The 19,234-nt window shown below is 36.8% G+C and overlaps 1 protein-coding gene across 2 annotated transcripts in view; it reads left to right on the top strand.

The window, feature by feature from the left end:
* Positions 1 to 19,234, top strand: part of dpydb (dihydropyrimidine dehydrogenase b) — a 303,194-nt gene that overhangs the window by 15,359 nt on the left and 268,601 nt on the right. For both annotated transcript variants that reach the window (XR_012386199.1, NM_212893.1), the window contains 1 exon segment: positions 12,922 to 13,032. Coding sequence is in view for 1 of the 2 variants with exons in the window: in NM_212893.1 (NP_998058.1) it covers positions 12,922 to 13,032 (111 nt within the window). In the remaining variant the exon portion in view is untranslated.

Raw genomic sequence — 19,234 nt, 5'->3', positions numbered from 1 at the left:
GGGCTGCACGACTCTGCCTAGAACGAGAATCACATTTATTTATTTATTTTTTTTGCTTAAAATCAAGATCACAATAAAGGGTAATATGAGCAGGCTATTATTATTGTTGTTCTCAAACATGGTAAAACAACAATAATAATATTAGGTCTATCTGTAGGTCTACTGTTTTATTTTGTGTAGGCTTGGAACGGTGGACTTAAATAGACTTTAAATTTGTCCTGGTCATTAATGCACAGTAAAGTGTAAAGTGAGCATCAGAATGCAACTATTTATAATTGTTAAGTTATGTTTAAAACATATGCTCACAAACAACATTATTAGACCATATTTTTCACTGGTAAAATGAGACATTTTTCATTACTAGATTCCCTCTTGCATAATACTCAATGTTGTATAGGCTAGAGTGGTTATATTGAAGCTGTTAAATATGTATTCTCATGCACAGCACTTTGTGTTCGCTATGAAATAACACAATCATTTAAATGATGTGCATGCTTTTGGTTTCACTTTCACTGCTGAGTCTGCTTGTGTCATGGGTGCCATCTCTTTGAGGATAAAAACATATATGCAAATCCTTACTTACAAATACTTACTTCCTACTACCCTGCTCTACTAGAGAGCTGCACGATTCCGGCTAAAAGTAGAACAACAATTGTTTTTTTTTTTTTTTGCCTAAAATAAAGATCACCATTTTCTCATAATACTATTGATATAAAATAAAGTTTAATATGAGTGGGCTATTAATATTGTTATTCTCAAACATGTGGTAAAACAGCAATAGGCTTTGTGTAGCTGTACTGTTGGTTAACATGCTAAATTTTGTATAGGCAGACTTGGAATGGTGGACTTGAACAGACTTTAGATTTGTCCTGGTCATTAATGCTGATGATAATTCTGATGTTGAATTATTGTGTTTTAGACATATGCTTACAATCTGTAATTTTCTGCTTAAAATCTGTCACTGACGTGATTTTCGTAAATACAGAAGACTGGGTGGGTATTTTTGCATTTCGGCAGGTTTTGGATACTTTTTTGCAAAAACATCATTACATTTAAGACAGAAATTACATTTGGTGAATTATACCTTATAAATACAGTATGTGACTCTTTCAACACTATTTGGGGGTGTCCACATTGCTGAGCAACATATATAAAACATTGTGAAGACTTGTGAGACCTTCTATATGCTTCTCCCAAACGGAATCATATATGCTGGATTAAGATTGTGTGGGGGGGTCATCAATCCAGATCATGATCTTTTTTCAATTATTTGTGCAGCCCTACAACCTTGCTTCAACAAAATCGAATGAAATGCACCTCATGTTGTAAATTTGACTTGTTAACTTGTAAATACAAATTTGAACACAGCATAATGGACTTTCTTCAAGTAGACATCAATGGCACTGAATATATCTGTATATATTACAGCATATGAATAGCTTGCAGAATCATTCTGACTGTCATCAGACAACATCATTCCCTATCATTTGATCGCTCTCACTGTTCTTTTTCTGGATAGGGAGAAGATTTTGCTTACTTTGGCAGGAAAAAAGCCAGTATTGATTTGTTGTCTCAGTGGATGGCTACGACCAGCAGAGAGTGATAAAGCCAGTCTCCAGAGTCTCCCTGTGGAAATGAAACACAGCACATCACATGCAGCTTAAAATGCCTCCTCTTTCCAGCCAAAACCTGGCATGTTTTAATGAAATGTATACACTCGCTCTTCAGTTCGCCATTCTGCTGTGATTTTCATTCTGTTGAAATCCACAGCTCCCACCCCCCCGCCTCAATTCTGTGGTATTTTGAGAGGAGAATCCTACCTCGCAGACGAAACTTGAACCTTGCTGACATTTTAAAACGGGTTTTATTTCAAGCCACGAAGCGACGCAGTCTTTTGTGAACAGAGTTCAATCTCATGAAGGCTTACTGTATGTTTCTGGTGAAAGAACCCTCACCAATTACCTCACGACCTTTAGAAGTGAATACACAAAAAGCAATAACTACGCAGAGCCATCCTCTGTTTGGCCATAAACGTGGGCCCACACTTTCATTTCCATCTTTGTTCCACTAAAAGCCTATTTGACATGGAATAGACTATGATTTCCATCTAGAGCTTGTTTAACTGTCACAGGGGGACTTTAGAGGAGATATTGATCTTTTCTTATATAGATCTTTTCTTCTTATGGATGTGTTTCCCTTACACAATATTGATCTAATTGGTGGAGGTGCACAATGTTTTTCAATGCTTACAAGAAACAGCCTTCACTCTAAAATCATTAAGTCACTATAATCACTGGCCATGTTTCTGTACTGGCCTTGATTGACTGCTGTTTGTGTTATTAATATTTGTATGTTATTCCTTTTTGGAATAAGAGGTTGCCGTCCATAGATTTTCAGATCTGTTGATCTGCTACTGGTCAAACATGGCTTAACTCGCTGTCATTATTACTTCAGCTTCTCAGACAGAGCCTGTTATGGCAAATAAACAGCAGCTTGACTGACACGAGTATCAGCAATTCTAGCTAGGACACAATACTGCTTTAATTGATGTTGATTTGTGCGTGTATATTTGTATCTTGTATTATTAACAGTTTTTATTATATATAAATAGAAATATTTATTTTTTTATTATGAAATATAGAAATACCAGAATTTTTTTTCCCCTTTTTTGGTAGGGCTGTGCAGTTTGGGGAAAATATCTAATTGCGAATATATAATTATTTTTATTATTATTTTTATTATTTATTTATTTTTTTTTACAATTTCTCAAGCTTCAAGCTGATTTATTTTATTTAATTCAAGTTTCAGATTAATAATCTGTAAGCCGTGGCAACAATTCTGTGACCGCTCTTTAAAATGATCTGTTTTGGTTCGGTGTCTGTGACTTTGAAACCAAAATATTCCAATATTACAAATGCAGTTTTAATTTTAATGTTTATTAGTCTAATAAAACATCTGAAGCCGAAAACTCCATTATCCCACTTGTCAGTGCTTTCCTGTTTGTTTTCTTTTTTTATTATTGTGGGCATAGTTCAGTTGCGCAATTCTGATTGGGCAAAATGAAAGTGTGACCACTCAATTGGCTAGTTATGAATCCAGGCTCAGATCACACGATTTCAGCACAATTTCCTTGTTGTGACACAAGATTCAATCGTTTCGTCTCGTGTAATGGCATAGTTCACAACAACCAATACCATGTCTGCGATGCCTCATGACACTGTCGCAGAAAGTCTATTATGTTTAATTTTCTGAAGCATAGCGGACTGGTTTTGAAGCACTTTACCTCAGATGTTATTTGTAATTTTTGTTTACATACAGTTAAGGTCAGAATTATTAGCCAGAATTCTTATTTTTTAATAGTCTACAGGACAAACTATCATTATATATTAACTTTCCTAATTACCCTAACCTGCCTAGTTAACCTAAATTCTCCAGTTAAGCCTTTAAATGTCACTTTAAGCTGTATAGAAGTGTCTTAAAAAATATTTTGTCTAATATTATTTACTGTCATCATGGCAAAGATAAAATAAATCAGTTATTAGAAATGAGTTATTAAAACTTATGTTTAGAAATGTGTTGAAAAATCTTCACTCTGTTAAACAGAAACTGAGGAAAAAATAAACATGGGGGCTAATAATTTATATAGCAGCCTCTTGCAATTTAACTAATCACGTTTCAAATTGCGTTTGCATTTCGATTTATATTAATCGCACAGCCCTATTTTTTAGTTCTCAACATGGAAATTACACAGAATTAACAATCCTGAAAATGGAAATTCTAGGACTCAAAGAATTCAACATCAATATATATATATATATATATATATATATATATATATATATATATATATATATATATATATATATATATATATATATATATATATATATATATATATATCGCATAGGATTTTAATTTCGATAAGGAGATATGATGTTTAATGACATTTCTGTGGTTCTGTAGTTTGACCTCATATGACGTTTAGGTCACAGCTACTGTATCAGAAAGAGCAGTACACAGACATGCAGCCAGGCAGTACTCCAGGGAGCTAGCCACCAGTAGTAATTTTCAATGTTTTTAATGTGTTTTCTAGATGGCTCTTTCACGGAGGACTTTAAATGCATGGGTACTTACTTTGAACGTTGACCGCAGAACGCATGCAAGCTTATCTAGGTGGCTCTGCACTGGGTGTGCCCTTTGGTCATCTAAGCTACAAACAGATATTGAAATGAATGCCCTATTTCATTGAGCAGCACTTTCTTTGTAAGTCCCATTAAGTGGCCAATCACACATCTGTCAATAAGGAGGGTTCTTGGCAGTTTTTTTGAGGCATTTTAAGTATTATATTGATGTCATAACTTATATCGTATTGACCAAATATAAGAAAGGAGGCTTTCTTGAGAGGGTTGGGTTTATAGGACTAGGATTTGGGTAGGTGGATAGAATATACAGTTTGTAAAGTGTACAAATTATTATGTCTGTTGGAAGTCCCCATTAAGATAGCCGTACAAATGTGTTTGGGTGTATATTTGCTTTTGTCTTTTGTTTTAATTTTTGGCAAATATGGACCAACAGAACCCTTGGTAATCAATGTCATACATTAATTTTTCTTCTTCTTATGCTGAGTTCAGATTTTCAAAGTATGTTTTCACACTACATGACTATCTGGGGTAGTGTTTTGTTACTGTTGTTTACACTGCAAAATGGACCGGCGACAGAGGGTTTCACACTGCGTGACTGTAGAATAGGAAGGCAAACTACGTCTCACAACCTAACACATGCGAGAAGTGAAATGGAAGCAATGCAAGATTACGTAGTATATCTTTTTTGTTATAAACTACATAATGTGAAAGAAGCCTTTAGTAGGGTAAACAATTTACTTATTTTGTTCACCTGGCCTTTGAAGGGAAATAGCTTTTTTTTTTTTTTTTTTTTTTTCGACTTGGTTGTGGTATTGCTCAGTTGACACAGCAAACAGACATAGTTGATTCTGCCAAATTTCCACTAGTGTTTCCTTTAATTCTTGGGTCCAACTACACTGAACTACACTTTCAGCTGCAACCCAGTAATCGTAACACCCATTTACACTCACACATACACACCAATTTAGTTTCAAAAGTTCACACTTAGCTGATGATTTATAAAAGCTTGTTTGGCATGCTGTCCCTGGAGAGAGCCCCGAGCTCAAGGGCTCCTTGAGCCTGGGGCTTCCTCCCGTTGGCAGAGCAAGAGGGGAGCCTGTGCTCGGTGGATCTCAGAACTCCCCTGCTGCGGTAGCTAAGGGAACACAAGAGATTAGACAAAGCTTGATTGTTAAGTATGTTGAATGTCTTTGGATGGTGGGAGCTCACAGTGCTAACCACTGGGCCGCCGTGCCACCCAATCAGAGGTAAAGGAGGAGAATAGGGGAGGAGGGGGGTTTCTTCCAAACGAAGATAAAGTGAACTGAAAACTGAGGCTATTTATAGTAGCTTAGGGCTCATATGATTGGAAGATAGTGATTAGCAAATGCAAATCGGCCGTGATAAATCATAAGCACGTGATCCTCTCGAAATTAGTTCATGAATAAACTTCACTTATTCAATTTACCAGTACCGCATGTCATTGGACTGTAAGGTAAACCGGAGCACCCAGAGGAAACCCACCCCAACACAGGGAGAACATGCTAGTTTTATACAGAAATGTCAACTGACCCAGTTGGGACTTCATCCAGCAACCTTCTAGCTGTAAGGTGATAGTGCTTAACACTGAGCCATTGTGTCAATGTAATGTGTTTTTTTTTTTTTTTTTTTGTCTTGTTTCTAGTCCAAATACCGTTTGTACAGTGTAAAAATCATAACGTCTGTTGGAAGTCCCCATAAAGGTTGCTGTACAAATGTGTTTAAGTGTGTATTTTGTTTAGTCTTTGTTTTTGTTTTTTTTGTTTTTTTAAAACGTCCTAAATTTGGGTGGAATTGTGTGTTTTTTTATGTATAAATATAATTGTTACTACACACCACCGTATTTGATACAGTAATATGCTGTACACTGCAAACATGTTTTTTTTTTGTTTTTTTTTTTACTCAGATTTTCTAGTCCAAATATATATAAAAAAAGTATTTTTCTTGACAAGCATAACATTGTCAAAATTGTTGTCTTGTTTAAAGAAAAAAATGTCTAAATTAAGTGAGTTTTTCCTTAAAACAAGCAAAGTAATCTGCCAATGTGGTAAGCAAAATACTCTTATGTCAAAAGGAAAAACAATATTTTTTTTGCTTATCCCATTGGCAGATAACTTTGCTTGTTTTAAGTAAAAAATAACTTTAATTTTGCATATTATTTCTTAAAACAAGACAATATCTTTACTTGTGTAGAAAATGCTTCTTGATTTAGGAATTTTTAGATATTTGGACTAGAAACAAGACAAAAAATCGAAGTAAGAAAGCATTTTTTTAGTGTATCATGTATTGCTTATGAAATGTGTTGAGGTTTGATAACAATTATTTCTCATCCTTACTAGTAGAATATTGAAAATGTAAAATATGAAGGCTTCATGCAAGACCTACTGTACCTTTCCAGCTCAGTGATCTTTACACCCAACGAAACGAAGAGTGATTTACACATGCTACATATTAATAGCATTATCAATAATGTATCCCTCCATGGTTCTAAGAGTAAATGGAAACAGCTTGCAGGCATCACTGTATTTGTTGTCAAACATATTTCACTCAAAATTCATTCAAAAATATTTCTTGCATAAAATGACAAAACACGGCAGTAAAATTTGTTAAGGAAATGATGCGCGACTGATAACAAACTGTTTTAATTGGATAAATATTCACACAGTTACTGTAAGTAACCATCAAATGTCAGGCCATGATTTTCAGCCAATGTCCTTTTTTTGGGGAGGTTTTTCTGACACCTGGCTTGTGGTCCAGAATGCCAAAGTGGCTTATTTCAATTTGCTTCTGCACTCCTGTTCTGGCCTTTGTCAGATAGTGTTTCAGCACAGCGAAATGACTGTGGACATGGTATTCTTTTACACTACGAAGAGCATGAAATTGGTATTAGTGCGATGGTAATGGCTGCTTCTCCCTCACTTGTTCTCTTCTCTCTCAGTAAACTGCCTGTTAATTGTGTTTGCCATTAAAAGATCCCACACTGGTGCCTTCCTCCAGCTCCTCCAGCGTGGTGGGCTGATGTGACTGGCAGGCGTGAAGGTGCTGTGCGTATTTGAAATGAAGGTTGCTCCTGAATCAAATGATGATGGTCCCCATCATGGCTCTCATTTCACACTTTACTGTTTCAGTCGGACCCCTCTTTATTGCCCCGCTGCACTGCTTTTAATCAGTGTTGTCACAGACGGCTTTGAAGGACTTTGGCTTGAGCGTGCTTTGTAGTTCATATCAATGTTTTAAAACACTTTCATGTTTGTGGAACACAACTGCATGATTATCTTTGTTTTTTTTTTTTTTTTTTTGGAAATGCAAAATTTACTGTATGAAAAGTAATACATTAAAGTAACACTGGATATACAGTACATTCAGGTTGTGAATATACTGATATATTCAGGTAATGAATATTGAAAATACAGTATACAAATACATCCATCTGTACAGTTGAAGTCTGAATTATTAACCCCCCTGTTTAATTTTTTCCCTAATTTCTATTTAACAGAGAGATGATTTTTACAACAAATTTCTAAACATAATAGTTTTAATAACTTATTTCTAATAACTGATTTCTTTTATCTTTGCCATTATGACAGTAAATAATGTTACTAGATATTTTTCAAGACTCTTCTATACAGCTTAAAGTGACATTTAAAGGCTTAACTAGGTTAATTAGGCAGGTTAGGGTAAAAATTATAAATAAAATTATATAAAAAAATATATAAAAAAAATTAAAGCTGCTTTTATTCTAGCTGGAATAAAACAAAAGACTTTCTCCAAAAAATATTATCAGAGATACTCAAAGGGGGGCTAATAATTCTTGCTTCAACTGTATATATACATAACACTAGTAGCAGTGCGATATAGCTGTATATCTGCACTGGTGGGATACTCGTGGTTGGCTTGAGGCCACAGACTGAATGTCTCAGTGTCCCTCCAGTGATGATATACAGCCATATTGCACTGCTAGGAGTGTGAAATTGTGTTTATACAACAATTAGATGGCATAATCCTGGAAATAAAAAAGAAAATCAAATACAGAGAGTCTAAAAAACCTTTTCTTCCACTGTTCATTCAGTAGAAACTGTTGCCAGTTAACAAACATCACTTTAGAGCTAGTATTTGAATGTTTCTAGCTTAATATCTAAAGTGATGTCAAAACACATTTTTTTGCTTAAATTTTAGTGTAATTAACCTTGAAAAAACCTGGGTGAGTCCACCACTCCATCCCTAGTCTCTGCATGTTGGTGGGGTTAAGGAAATCAAAGTATTCCTTTCACCGTCTGACAACCACCCCAGTCGAGGTCTACAGCTACCCACTTCCACTGTAAACAGAGTCGATGTGGAGATGCTTTCCCCTAGTGATGCTCCGATTGATCAGCCACTGATCACGATCGGCCGATATTGGCTAAAAATAGCTTGATCGGCTAACCCCAAAAGCGCAGATCAAAAAAAGCAGATCACTTGACGTAAATTACTCGCATGACTTTTTCACACGTGCATGCACGGTGCACAGGTAAACAACAGCAGAGCAAAGAGCAGAGCTTACCAGTGGCAACATGAGTTCCCCCGTCTATTTCAAAGTGTCCAATAAAAATGTAAAGTTAGAAGTTTGCGATGTATGTCGTGAAAAAGTCCCTTGAGGTGGAAGCAAGCAATGGCATTTTAACACCACTAACATGAAATAGGCATTAGAATATGCCATACAGCTGATTATGCTGAGTATGGGAAGTATGATTAAACGGCGTGAACCATGCAGCACGGATAGTACGAGGTGGAAAGACATCGGGTTCAAAATCAGAATCATGGAATTATTTTGAATCGACAAACAACCTGTGATATATAGAGTGCAGACGCCTGTCCAATGTCCCTGCTAAGCTTAACAGCACACTTTATTGACTCAAACTTCGAAAGACACAACATTGCGCTACACTGTCAGGATTTTACAGGGTCACATTCTGCGGAGGGTTTAGTGAACGCATTTAGCGGCATGTTACAGTCACGGGGGATCCATAGAGTAAACAATTCATGCGATATTAACAGACAACGCCAAAAACATGCAGAAAACAATGAGAGACGCAGATTTCCCTGGCCTGCTGTGTGTGTGTGTGTGTGTGTGTGTGTGTGTGTGTGTGTGTGTGTGTGTGTGTGTGTGTGTGTGTGTGTGTGTGTCAAGCTGTTTTGACATTTAATCTATAAACCGTACTATATATTTTCATGTCACTTGTGCTTTTATGTTAGATACTAGCATCTTTTCCATTAAGTACTAGTACTTATTCATTAGATACTAGCCTAGTGCCTATTCTTTAGATACTAGTGCTTTTTAAAAATATACTAGTGCTTACTCATTAGACACTAGTTCATTTTATTAGAGACCAGTCCTTATTCATTAGATACTAATACCTATTAAATAGATACAAGTACTTATTCATTAGATAGTACTTATTAATTAGATACTCGTACTTATTAAGATGCTAGTTTTTATTTATTAGACACTAGTACTTATTTTAAATGCGACTAGTAACTATTCTGTTGTTACAAGATGTAAAATTTGTCTTGATTCCTTTGGGATTTGTCATTGAGATATCAAATTCAGTTCTGACTAGTATGTACTCCAGCTGGGACTGGTACATATTTGTATGTACTGCTAGTTAATCATTAGGTACTGGTACTTAATAATTAGATACTAGTATGTATTTAATAGGTGCTAGTACTCATTTATTAGATACTAGTTTATCTGGTTGTTCCTCCTTGTTTCTCTGTCTTGCTATTTAGAAAGGAAGGCATTGGCTTACAGTAGCTTACTACATTATTTCATTTTTTAGGATCTGATGTAGTTGGTTTCTAGTTCATAATAATTACAGAAAAAAAAAAAAAAAAACATTTGCCATAGTTTTATTCTTTGTGGCAGTAGCCAGTTTTGGTGTAGTTTTACATTTTTGCTGCCAATTATAAAATGTAATCAGTGTATTAAGAGGCTACATGCAATTAAACTGATCTGATGTGTGTTGGTCTGCCTGACCCCTCTTTATTTGGAATAATTTTAAGTTATACTAACTAAATAAGTTAGCCTTATTTAGGAAAGATGGCCTACAATAGTCTTAAGTTCTCAGTTTCTAAAATAAACACTTGTTGGACAAGATCTTGACAAGATCTTGTCTGTAGCCTTTCTACAGTTTTTTTTTCAATATAGTTAATTGAGAGTAAATTCATTTCTACAAAAGGTGCAAACTCTGCTAGATTATAGATAAAAGATTCCCATTCCCCTGCCATTATGTGATCGGCCATGATCGCCAATCCGTAGATCATGATTTTTGTGATCGGTGATCGGCCTCAAAAATGCTGATCTGAGCATCTCTGCTTTCCCCTCCTGAGGCACCGGACAGTTTGCCAGAATTTCTGAGGCCGACCGGTAGTCTTTCTCCATAGTCTCCCCGAACTCTTCCCAGGCTGCAGCTCGCTTGGCCTGTCGGTACCCATCAGCTGCCTTGGGAGTCCTGCAAGCCAACCAGCCCCTGTAGAACTCCTTCAGCTTGACGACAACCCTTACTTTCGGTGTCCACCACCGGGTTCATAGATTGCTGCCCAGAGAGGCACCAAAGTCCTTGCGGCCACAGCTCCTCACGGCCACGTTAACAATTGAGTCAGAGAACATGGACCACTCATTCTCCAATGTCTCCAGCCTCCCTCTGGATCGGGTCAAAGCTCTTGCGGAGGAGAGAGTTGAAAATCCATCTGACTTCAGATTTAGCCAGACGCTTCCAGAGGACCCTCACAATATGCATGGGCCTGCCAGTTCTGTCCAGCTTTGCCCCTTGCCAGCAGATCCAACTCACCCTCAGGTGGTGATCAGTTGACAGCTCTGCCCCTCTCTTTACCTGAGAATCCAAGACATACGGTCGGAGATCAGATGATACAACCACAAAGTCGATCATTGACCTCCATCCTAGGGTGTCCTGGTGCTATGTGCACTGATGGACACCCTTATACTTGAACATGGTGTTTGTTATGGACAAACTGTGATTTGGCACAGAAGTCCCATAACAAAATACCTCTCTGATTCAGATCAAGGAGGCCATTTCTCCCAATCACGCCTCTCCAAGTATCACTGTCATTACCCACGTGGGCACTGAAGTCTCCCAGACTCCATTGGAGTCCTCAGTCTGAGCACTTTATAGCACCCCTACCAAGGACACCAAGAGGCCGGGTACTCTGCACTAGTATTTGGCCCATAGGCACTAAAAACCTGAAGGTGCAAGGAGGTGACCCTCTTGTTAACTGGGGAAAACTCCAACTAAGTTGGGGAGCTAAGTTGGGGAGCTAAAAGCAAGCCCACACCAGCCCGTCGCCTCTCACCGTGAGCAACTCTAGAGTAGATGAAAGTCCAGCCCTTCTCAAGAAGTTGAGTTCCAGAGCCACAGCTGTGCTTGGAGGTGAGCCCAACTATCTCTAGTTGGTACCGTTTCATCGCACAAACTCTGGCTCCATCCCTCACAGTGAGGTGACATTCCATGTCCCAAGAGCCAGTTTCTGTGCCTGACGATTGGGTTCTCGTGGTCCTAACCTTTGACCACCACTCATTGCACAATGCACCGGCCCCTTTGCAGAGTACCTGTGGGGTCTTAAATTTAATAATCTCAAATTAAGGCCTTAATAGCCTTGGATTTAGTATATAAAGTCTTGGATTTTATTACAAATGTCTTATTTTATTAAATTATTTTTGCCATTTCCTAGGATTATGGTTATACTGTAACAAAATTAACTGTTACTAATATAGTGCTCCATTTCATAGCAGATAGCGTGCGCAACCATTACTATGGTTACTAGGCAAGTGAGGTACAGAACAAGATAGTTGCTAGCCTAGTTTATCAGCTAAAATGGGTGTCGGTTTAATCTGCTGTGGCCAAAGAATCTGAATTACGTTTGAGTCAAGCCTGTGCCAGAAAATGACTGCGATGTTTACTGGTATTGGTACTGCAAATCTTTTAAGCTAGTGACGATGGGTGTTACGGCCCTGGACTCCCATATGAGGGGTGCCAAACATACCACGTGTAGTACTGCTCGCCAGTTTGTGCACCAGAGACCTCTTCGGTTACTGAAACAGCTTTGGCTATCAGTAATGAAGAAATTTCTACATTAGACACATTGCCACCACAGCCAATGAACATCCTATCTTACTGTAGCTCAACACTAGGGCTGCACCAATGAATCGATTAAATACATAAAAATTGATTTCTAAAAGCATTGACAGTTTTTATAATTGTTTTGTTGTATCGCGCGACACTGAGACCTTTGATTTTAAAAAAAAAATTATTAAAAAGTAACACTTTAGCTCAGCGTGGAGTGGAGTGAACGCGGACTCTCCGTTTCTCGTGCACTGATACAAAGTTCAGCGCCTCAAAATAGACAGGGATGATGCGGAAGAATCTCTACAGAATCCTACTTTTGTTTCCATTTTGAAGTAAGAACCGTGAAGTCCCTGGTGCTGGTGTTTTGTGTCTGGGGCTGAGCCAGAGAAAGGCAGCAGGGTTAAGTTGGTTTTGTTTTCGATATTCCTAACACATTCAGTGATAGACGACATTAACTCCAAAAACTATTGCCAACAGCAACTTGAGTGTGTAAATCTCCTTTTGTGGTCATTAGTCTAATTGTTTATCTTCTTAGTTCTCCATCTATTGAAAAAAAGATACACATTTATTATAATCTAATGATTGCATTTGTTGACCCTTTAAACTTTTAACAGTCTTGATTATGTATAATTACGCTTCAGAGTATCCTGGCCTTGAACCCGAGGGTGAAGAGCCATGCAAATGTCCATTCCACTGCCTCAAAGAAGAATGAGAAGAAGCACTGGAAGAGAAACCCTGAGAGGAGCTGTGATGTGAGTATTAATAGTAACAAACACCTTTTATAAATATTATAACTAATATTTTTTTACAATTTAGGAATATTAGGATTTTTTTATTTAAACACTTTATTTAACTTACCAACATAAACATCTGTAAATCTGTACGATGTGAATAATGTGAAGGTGTGAAAACCTCCAAACTCTGTAAAACAAACCTAATTATAATAATCAAATCTGATTAATATAATTATTTAATCTTATTCAAATACATACTACAACTTTACAAATTGTGAAGTTGAATGACTACATTTCCACTATTCTGAAAAATTTTTATGATGGCGTGCTAGTGGCTATGATGCACATTAAAAGAAACCAAAAAGCCACTCTGACGACATCCTTACACCCTTTTTTTATTCACAATCTCCTCACTGCTGCACTCATTTTCACGTCTGTTGTTATTCTGACCTGAAGTGACAAACACCATGTGCGCGTCGTGCAAGTTGTGTGCCTTCATTAAAAAAATGACAAAATTACACCCTAAGCTTTTTAACATTCCTTCGGAGACACTTCATACCAAAATATTTTAATTGTTAATGACAATGGGGGTCGGTCAATAAATATCGATACTGATTTTATCGCCCAGCCCTAATGCTTGCTATTTAATTTAATTTAATTTAATTTAATTTTTAAAAAGTCTATTTTAATGGATGTCAAAATGCTCCTATGCATGCCATTTGAATTATGCTGGAGGCCTTACTAGTTTTTCTGCTCTTCGCCATTGATGACCGATTAACTAATCCACTTGTCAAGTGTGACATCACGCAAAGCGGCTTCCGAGTTCAAGCACCATATCAAACTGTATGAGAAGACTCAACAAGTGGTAATAATAAACGTTTACAAAGCAATGTAATACTTTCGAAAATCACAATGTTCATATAAAAGTGCCTATTATCAGATAGCCAGAAAGTGATTATTTGTTAAAATTTTGTTGTCTGAGATGCAGCAGGTTCAGAGACTTGTGTTTTTATACAAGACACCATGATTTTATATAAAATTCACTTTTTTGTGTGATATGGCTAAAAAGTGATCATACATTTTCTCAATTCAAATAAGTAGCAGCTTGAACCCAGAAACAGTATTTCATATGCCACCGATACGTCGCCACTTAACAAGCGGATGGGTTGATAAGGCTTCATGTAAATCACGCAGATGATCTCATAACCTGTCAGTTCACATTCTATAGAGAGTAAACATCGAGGACTATGGATATGTTTTATGCAGTTGTTAAAGAGAGCAGTATCTAGCACAAAGTTTATTCTGCTTTTAACAGAAAGTGTGTGTTAATGTAGTATATAATATTGACACCAAACATTGTACCTTTTATTTATAGGGCCAAAGCTTAGACTCCTCCATCAAGGTTGTCAATAACCACAAATGCTCCTGACTGATCATTATTTAAATTAATGATCAACTGACATGACAGCATGTGTAAATGGCATCCAAAACACAGGCGTCCTCACCGAAGCAAAATGTTTTTTGGCTAGTTGGATCATCAATATATTTTTTGTTTATTGTTTGTTTGTTTGTTTGTTTATTATAATAACTTAATGACAAAATGTAATGATTGATATAGCATTATCTCAAATGAACACACTGGCAGCTGGTACATGTGTGTGTTCATGTAAGCAAATAGATGAAGGGTTAAAGGTCCAAATTGCAGTTTCAATGTAGCTTAAAATGGCTCAATATAATGAAATCAAGGAATAATGGTCTTATCTAGTAAAACAATAACATAGAAAATGAATTACCCAATGGCCAACATTTTTTTTTTTTTTTTTTTTTCTTCTCTCTCCTTGTTCCGCTTCCTATATTATAGCACACTGCCTCATTGTACACGGGAGGTGCTAGTGAGTCAATATGCATTCCCTTACTGTTTGCTAATGCTTCAGCTCTGTTCAAACTGAAACTGGCTTTTTTTTTCACACAGAAGGGTTCTATACATCCCTAATGTTGAGAATGACTTGATAAGGAAACAAACTGCACAGACTTGATTTTGCAATGCATGGACATGTCTCATAACTAATCCTTAAACAACGCCTGTGCTTGATTGACTCTGATAAGATTATTGACAATTAATCGATCATCGCATAACCATTTGCATCTCTTCTTCCAACCTTAAATAAATCATTATGCACAGATGTTGCAGGTTTATTCAAAGACGAGACTGCTTCAGTGCTCGCACTTAGTTTCAACTGGGAAATGAAATTTATACTATCAAAAGAACCAACTGCAATTTGTTTCACTATTTGTAAATTCACATTTTTTTTTGGTGGGATTAACGGAAATGGATGAATCACCCTTTTGACAAGCGTCTGCACCTATAGGAAGAGGGAAACTAATGTTGTGTTCACAACAAATGTGAATGTAAGTAATTGTGTGGGTAGATTGCATACAAAGTCAATGCAAACTAAGAACGAGCCACGATTCTGATGGTATAATAACCTTGGATAAAAACATTATGGTATGTCGGCGCTAGTGGTGTAGTGGTTAATGCGTCGACACATGCACTCCGCTGCTCGCGGCAACCAGAGTTCGATTCCGCCTTGCGGTCCTATGCCGGTCCTTCCCCTCTCTCTGCTCCCCATGCTTTCCTGTCGATGATCTATACTGTCCTATCAAAAATAAAGGTGAAAACCCCCAAAAAATAATTTATTAAAAAAAAATATATAAATATTATGGTATTGTGATTACTGCTTTAAAATACACTCACCGACCACTATTAAGTTCACCTGTCCAACTGCTCATTAATGCACATTTCTAATCGGCCAATCACATGGCAGCAACTCAATGCATTTAGGCATAAAGACATGAGCTGCGTCCCAAATCGCATACTTATGCACTATTCTAGTATTCAAGTATTATCTGATAATTCGGTCATTTATTTCACGGATTTGGCAACCGTCAAACGTCATCAGAGAAATGGTTTGAATTTCCGCTTGCCATTTGGGATGACACTACATACATGTACTATCCTGTTGAGTGTGTTAGTGCATAAGTACATAGTGCATAGTGTATAGTGTGCCATTTGGGACGCAGCTATGGTGTAAACGATCTATTGCAGTTCAAACCAAGCATCTGAGTGGGGAAGAAAGGTGATTTTAAGAAACTTGAAACATGGCATAGTTGTTCAGGCTAGTGGTGGTGGTGTAATGGTGTGAAGGATATGCTCTTAGCACTATTTGTCCCTATTAGTACTGTACCAATTGAGCATGGTGTCAACGCCACAGCCTACCAGGAGATTTTGTTCTTCTCTCAGATTATATCCCCCTTGTCGTTTTTCAAAAAAAAAAACTTTTGTATACATTTCTGAAGTAATTTATACCTTGCTTTTAACATTTAATTGTGTTAAACATTACCAAAACATTAAACTTAAGTATCTTCAATTTACAAAAAAAAGAACTTGTATGCTCCAAATACCCCATCGTTTTAATAATTTTCTTCTGTATTGTGCATAAGAATTGTAAGTTAGATTCATACAGTTAAAGTCAGAATTATTAGTTCCCTTTGAATTTTCTTTTTAAAATATTTGGCAAATCATGGAGAAGGGTCTGGCTGGAGAGTTGAACTTGCATCTTCAGGCTTGCACTCTCGGGCTTGCACGCCCAGGCACCCATGCTTCCTTTGCAAGTGATGTCATTTACAATCAACACCTGCACCTGTCATGTCACTTGAAATCAACACACAAACCAAAAGTAGTTTCCAGTTCGCTTGCGTTGACAGTGACGACAATGTCAAATTATTCTAAGTAGCCTACTTGCGTTGTACAACATGACAGACCCCCCAGTCCCCGAAAAGCAGTTCATCATATGATTACATGCTTTGATGTAAATTTAAGCAGGCTACTATTAACATTCATACCAGCATAGCTTATTGTTTGTATCAACTAAATATCATTCTAAATATGCACACAAGGTATTCTTCCACAGTTATGAATAAAAAAACACCAGGCAAATTAGAATTTTAGTTTTTATTTTAAACATTTTAAGGAGTTGTAGTATTACAACTAACAGATACACATTATGGACTTACAGCAATGATTCTTGAACGAATTGGGGAAACTATTCTTTATAACTTTTCTTGATAAGTTAGCATGTCTGCGCTGTAATGCATCCATATGAAATCAGTTGCAGCGCTGCTTCAACAGTCTGCATGATCCCATCTCAGTGTTATAGGTCCTCCAAACATAATGTTGATATCGACTCGATAAGGGAACGTCTTGACTCGCTTGACGGAAAGAAAGCGCCACAGATGATGTGTAACTTTTACTGCAGAGCTGTTGTAAGGAAAGCATTTGTGGTTCGTTACGATTTGTTTACGTAACTATAGCAACTGTGGCACCCGTTGCCGTATGTTGCCAGAGAAACTACAGTGAAACTCTTAGAGAAAATAATGTCACTTGAGTAAGGTTGACATTTGTTGCAACGATCTTAATAAAATTTGTTACCTCAATTTTTTCTGCCTCAGGGACTCCCTTAAGTTAAATTATCGTTAAATTAATTGTAAATGATGCCACTTAGTCCGAGCAAGTCCGAGCATGCAAGCCTGGAGGTGCAAGTGCAAATCTGCAACCAGTCTATTGTGGAATGATGTTTAACAGAGCAAGGACATTTTTACAGTATGTCTGATAATGTTTTATCTTATTTGTTTTATTTTGGCTAGAATAAAAGTAGTTTTAATTTTTTTTTATAAACATCAAGGCCAAAATTATTAGTCCCTTTAAGCTATATTTTTTCAAGCCATTGTTTTAAAATAACTTGCCTAATTTCCCTAACCTGCCTAGTTAACCTAGTTAACCCTTTAAATGCAACTTTAAGCTGAATAGAAGTGTGTTGAAAAAGAATATAGTCAAATATTATTTACTGTCATCATGACAGATAAATCAGTTATTAAAAATTAGCTATTAAAACTCTAATGTTTGAAATGTGTGAATTTGTGTAGTGTTTGCTGCGAACAAAGAATTAAACTCGGTTGAAAAATTTGTACTCTAGCGGAAAGTTTGAATGAGTCGAAAAACAGCATGTGAGTTATTTAGAACAAAGTGACTGGAGTCTTCATGTTTGGTGTAAAACCAGCTTAAGAAACTACATTTTAGTTTAAAATTTAATATATTACGTGATCTTTGCTATTCACAATGATCATAATGAAAAATGAGGTCATAAAAATATCATTATGATAGTTTGATTGATTATAAAGGTTAATTATAAAAAAAGGAGTTCACATTAAACGAAAAGCAATCAGTCTACAAGCTTTCATAGACAATCTAGTCTGTGAAGGTGTCATGTAGAAGTTTTTGCATTTAATGAGGAATAACAAATGGGCCGTTGAGATGTTCTCTTATTCTCCTGGAAGCTGTAGTCCTCGTATCCTCTTCTGTGAGCAAACTTTGTCCCAGTTTACCGAGCGTAATGAGTAATCTGTGATGTAGTTTATGGTGTGGTGATCCAATGATTATGTTGGCGATGGCTGTGATCATATTACTCTGATGAGCAGTAATAGGGCCGAAGATTATAATTCTATAATTAGTTCCAGGCGCCTAGTTTGTCCAATTATTGTAGAGATTCAAATTCTGACTCCCTCTGCCCTTTTGCTTACAATTGTCAGTGAGTAATTCTTTAGCTCTCGTCAGAAAACTGCCGAAAAAGCCTAAAGGAGACATTAGGAAAATGCATCATAAGCAAACCCCACGACCCCACCACCCCTCCAAATCCCCCAAGTGGATTAAATATTCCAAATTTCCCCTCAATTATTATCATATCCTGTGAGTCCTGCGAGTCAAGGCTCATAAGCATATTCAAATGTTCATTTTAAATGCTTTTTCGCCATGTGGCGACTGTGTTGATGAAATACCAAATCTTGTTTCCAGAGCTTGCATATTAATTAGCTGTTAAATTATACTAGCAATTCCCAGCACTAAGCATTTTGTCTAATTAATAATAATAAAGCCCCCAAGATGTTGGATTAGACTAATCCTTTGCAGGGGAAAATGCTGCACATAATTTCAAGAGAAAATGTCAATGGTTATCCCAGTCCCAACAATGCCTCAGCGTAATTGGAAATGTAATTATGTTTCATTTTACCACACAGATGAGTTTTAATACCACACAGAGGCTCCCAGATTAGCCTACTGTGACACGGGGTGACCAAGGTCAAGTATTTTTGCATTTGAAATGACAAT

Source organism: Danio rerio, chromosome 2 (assembly GCF_049306965.1).
Source record: "Danio rerio strain Tuebingen ecotype United States chromosome 2, GRCz12tu, whole genome shotgun sequence".
In the NCBI taxonomy this organism is placed as follows: Eukaryota; Metazoa; Chordata; class Actinopteri; order Cypriniformes; family Danionidae; genus Danio; species Danio rerio.
Note: the sequence above shows the minus strand (reverse complement) of the source record. Positions and strands in the feature narration are given on the sequence as shown.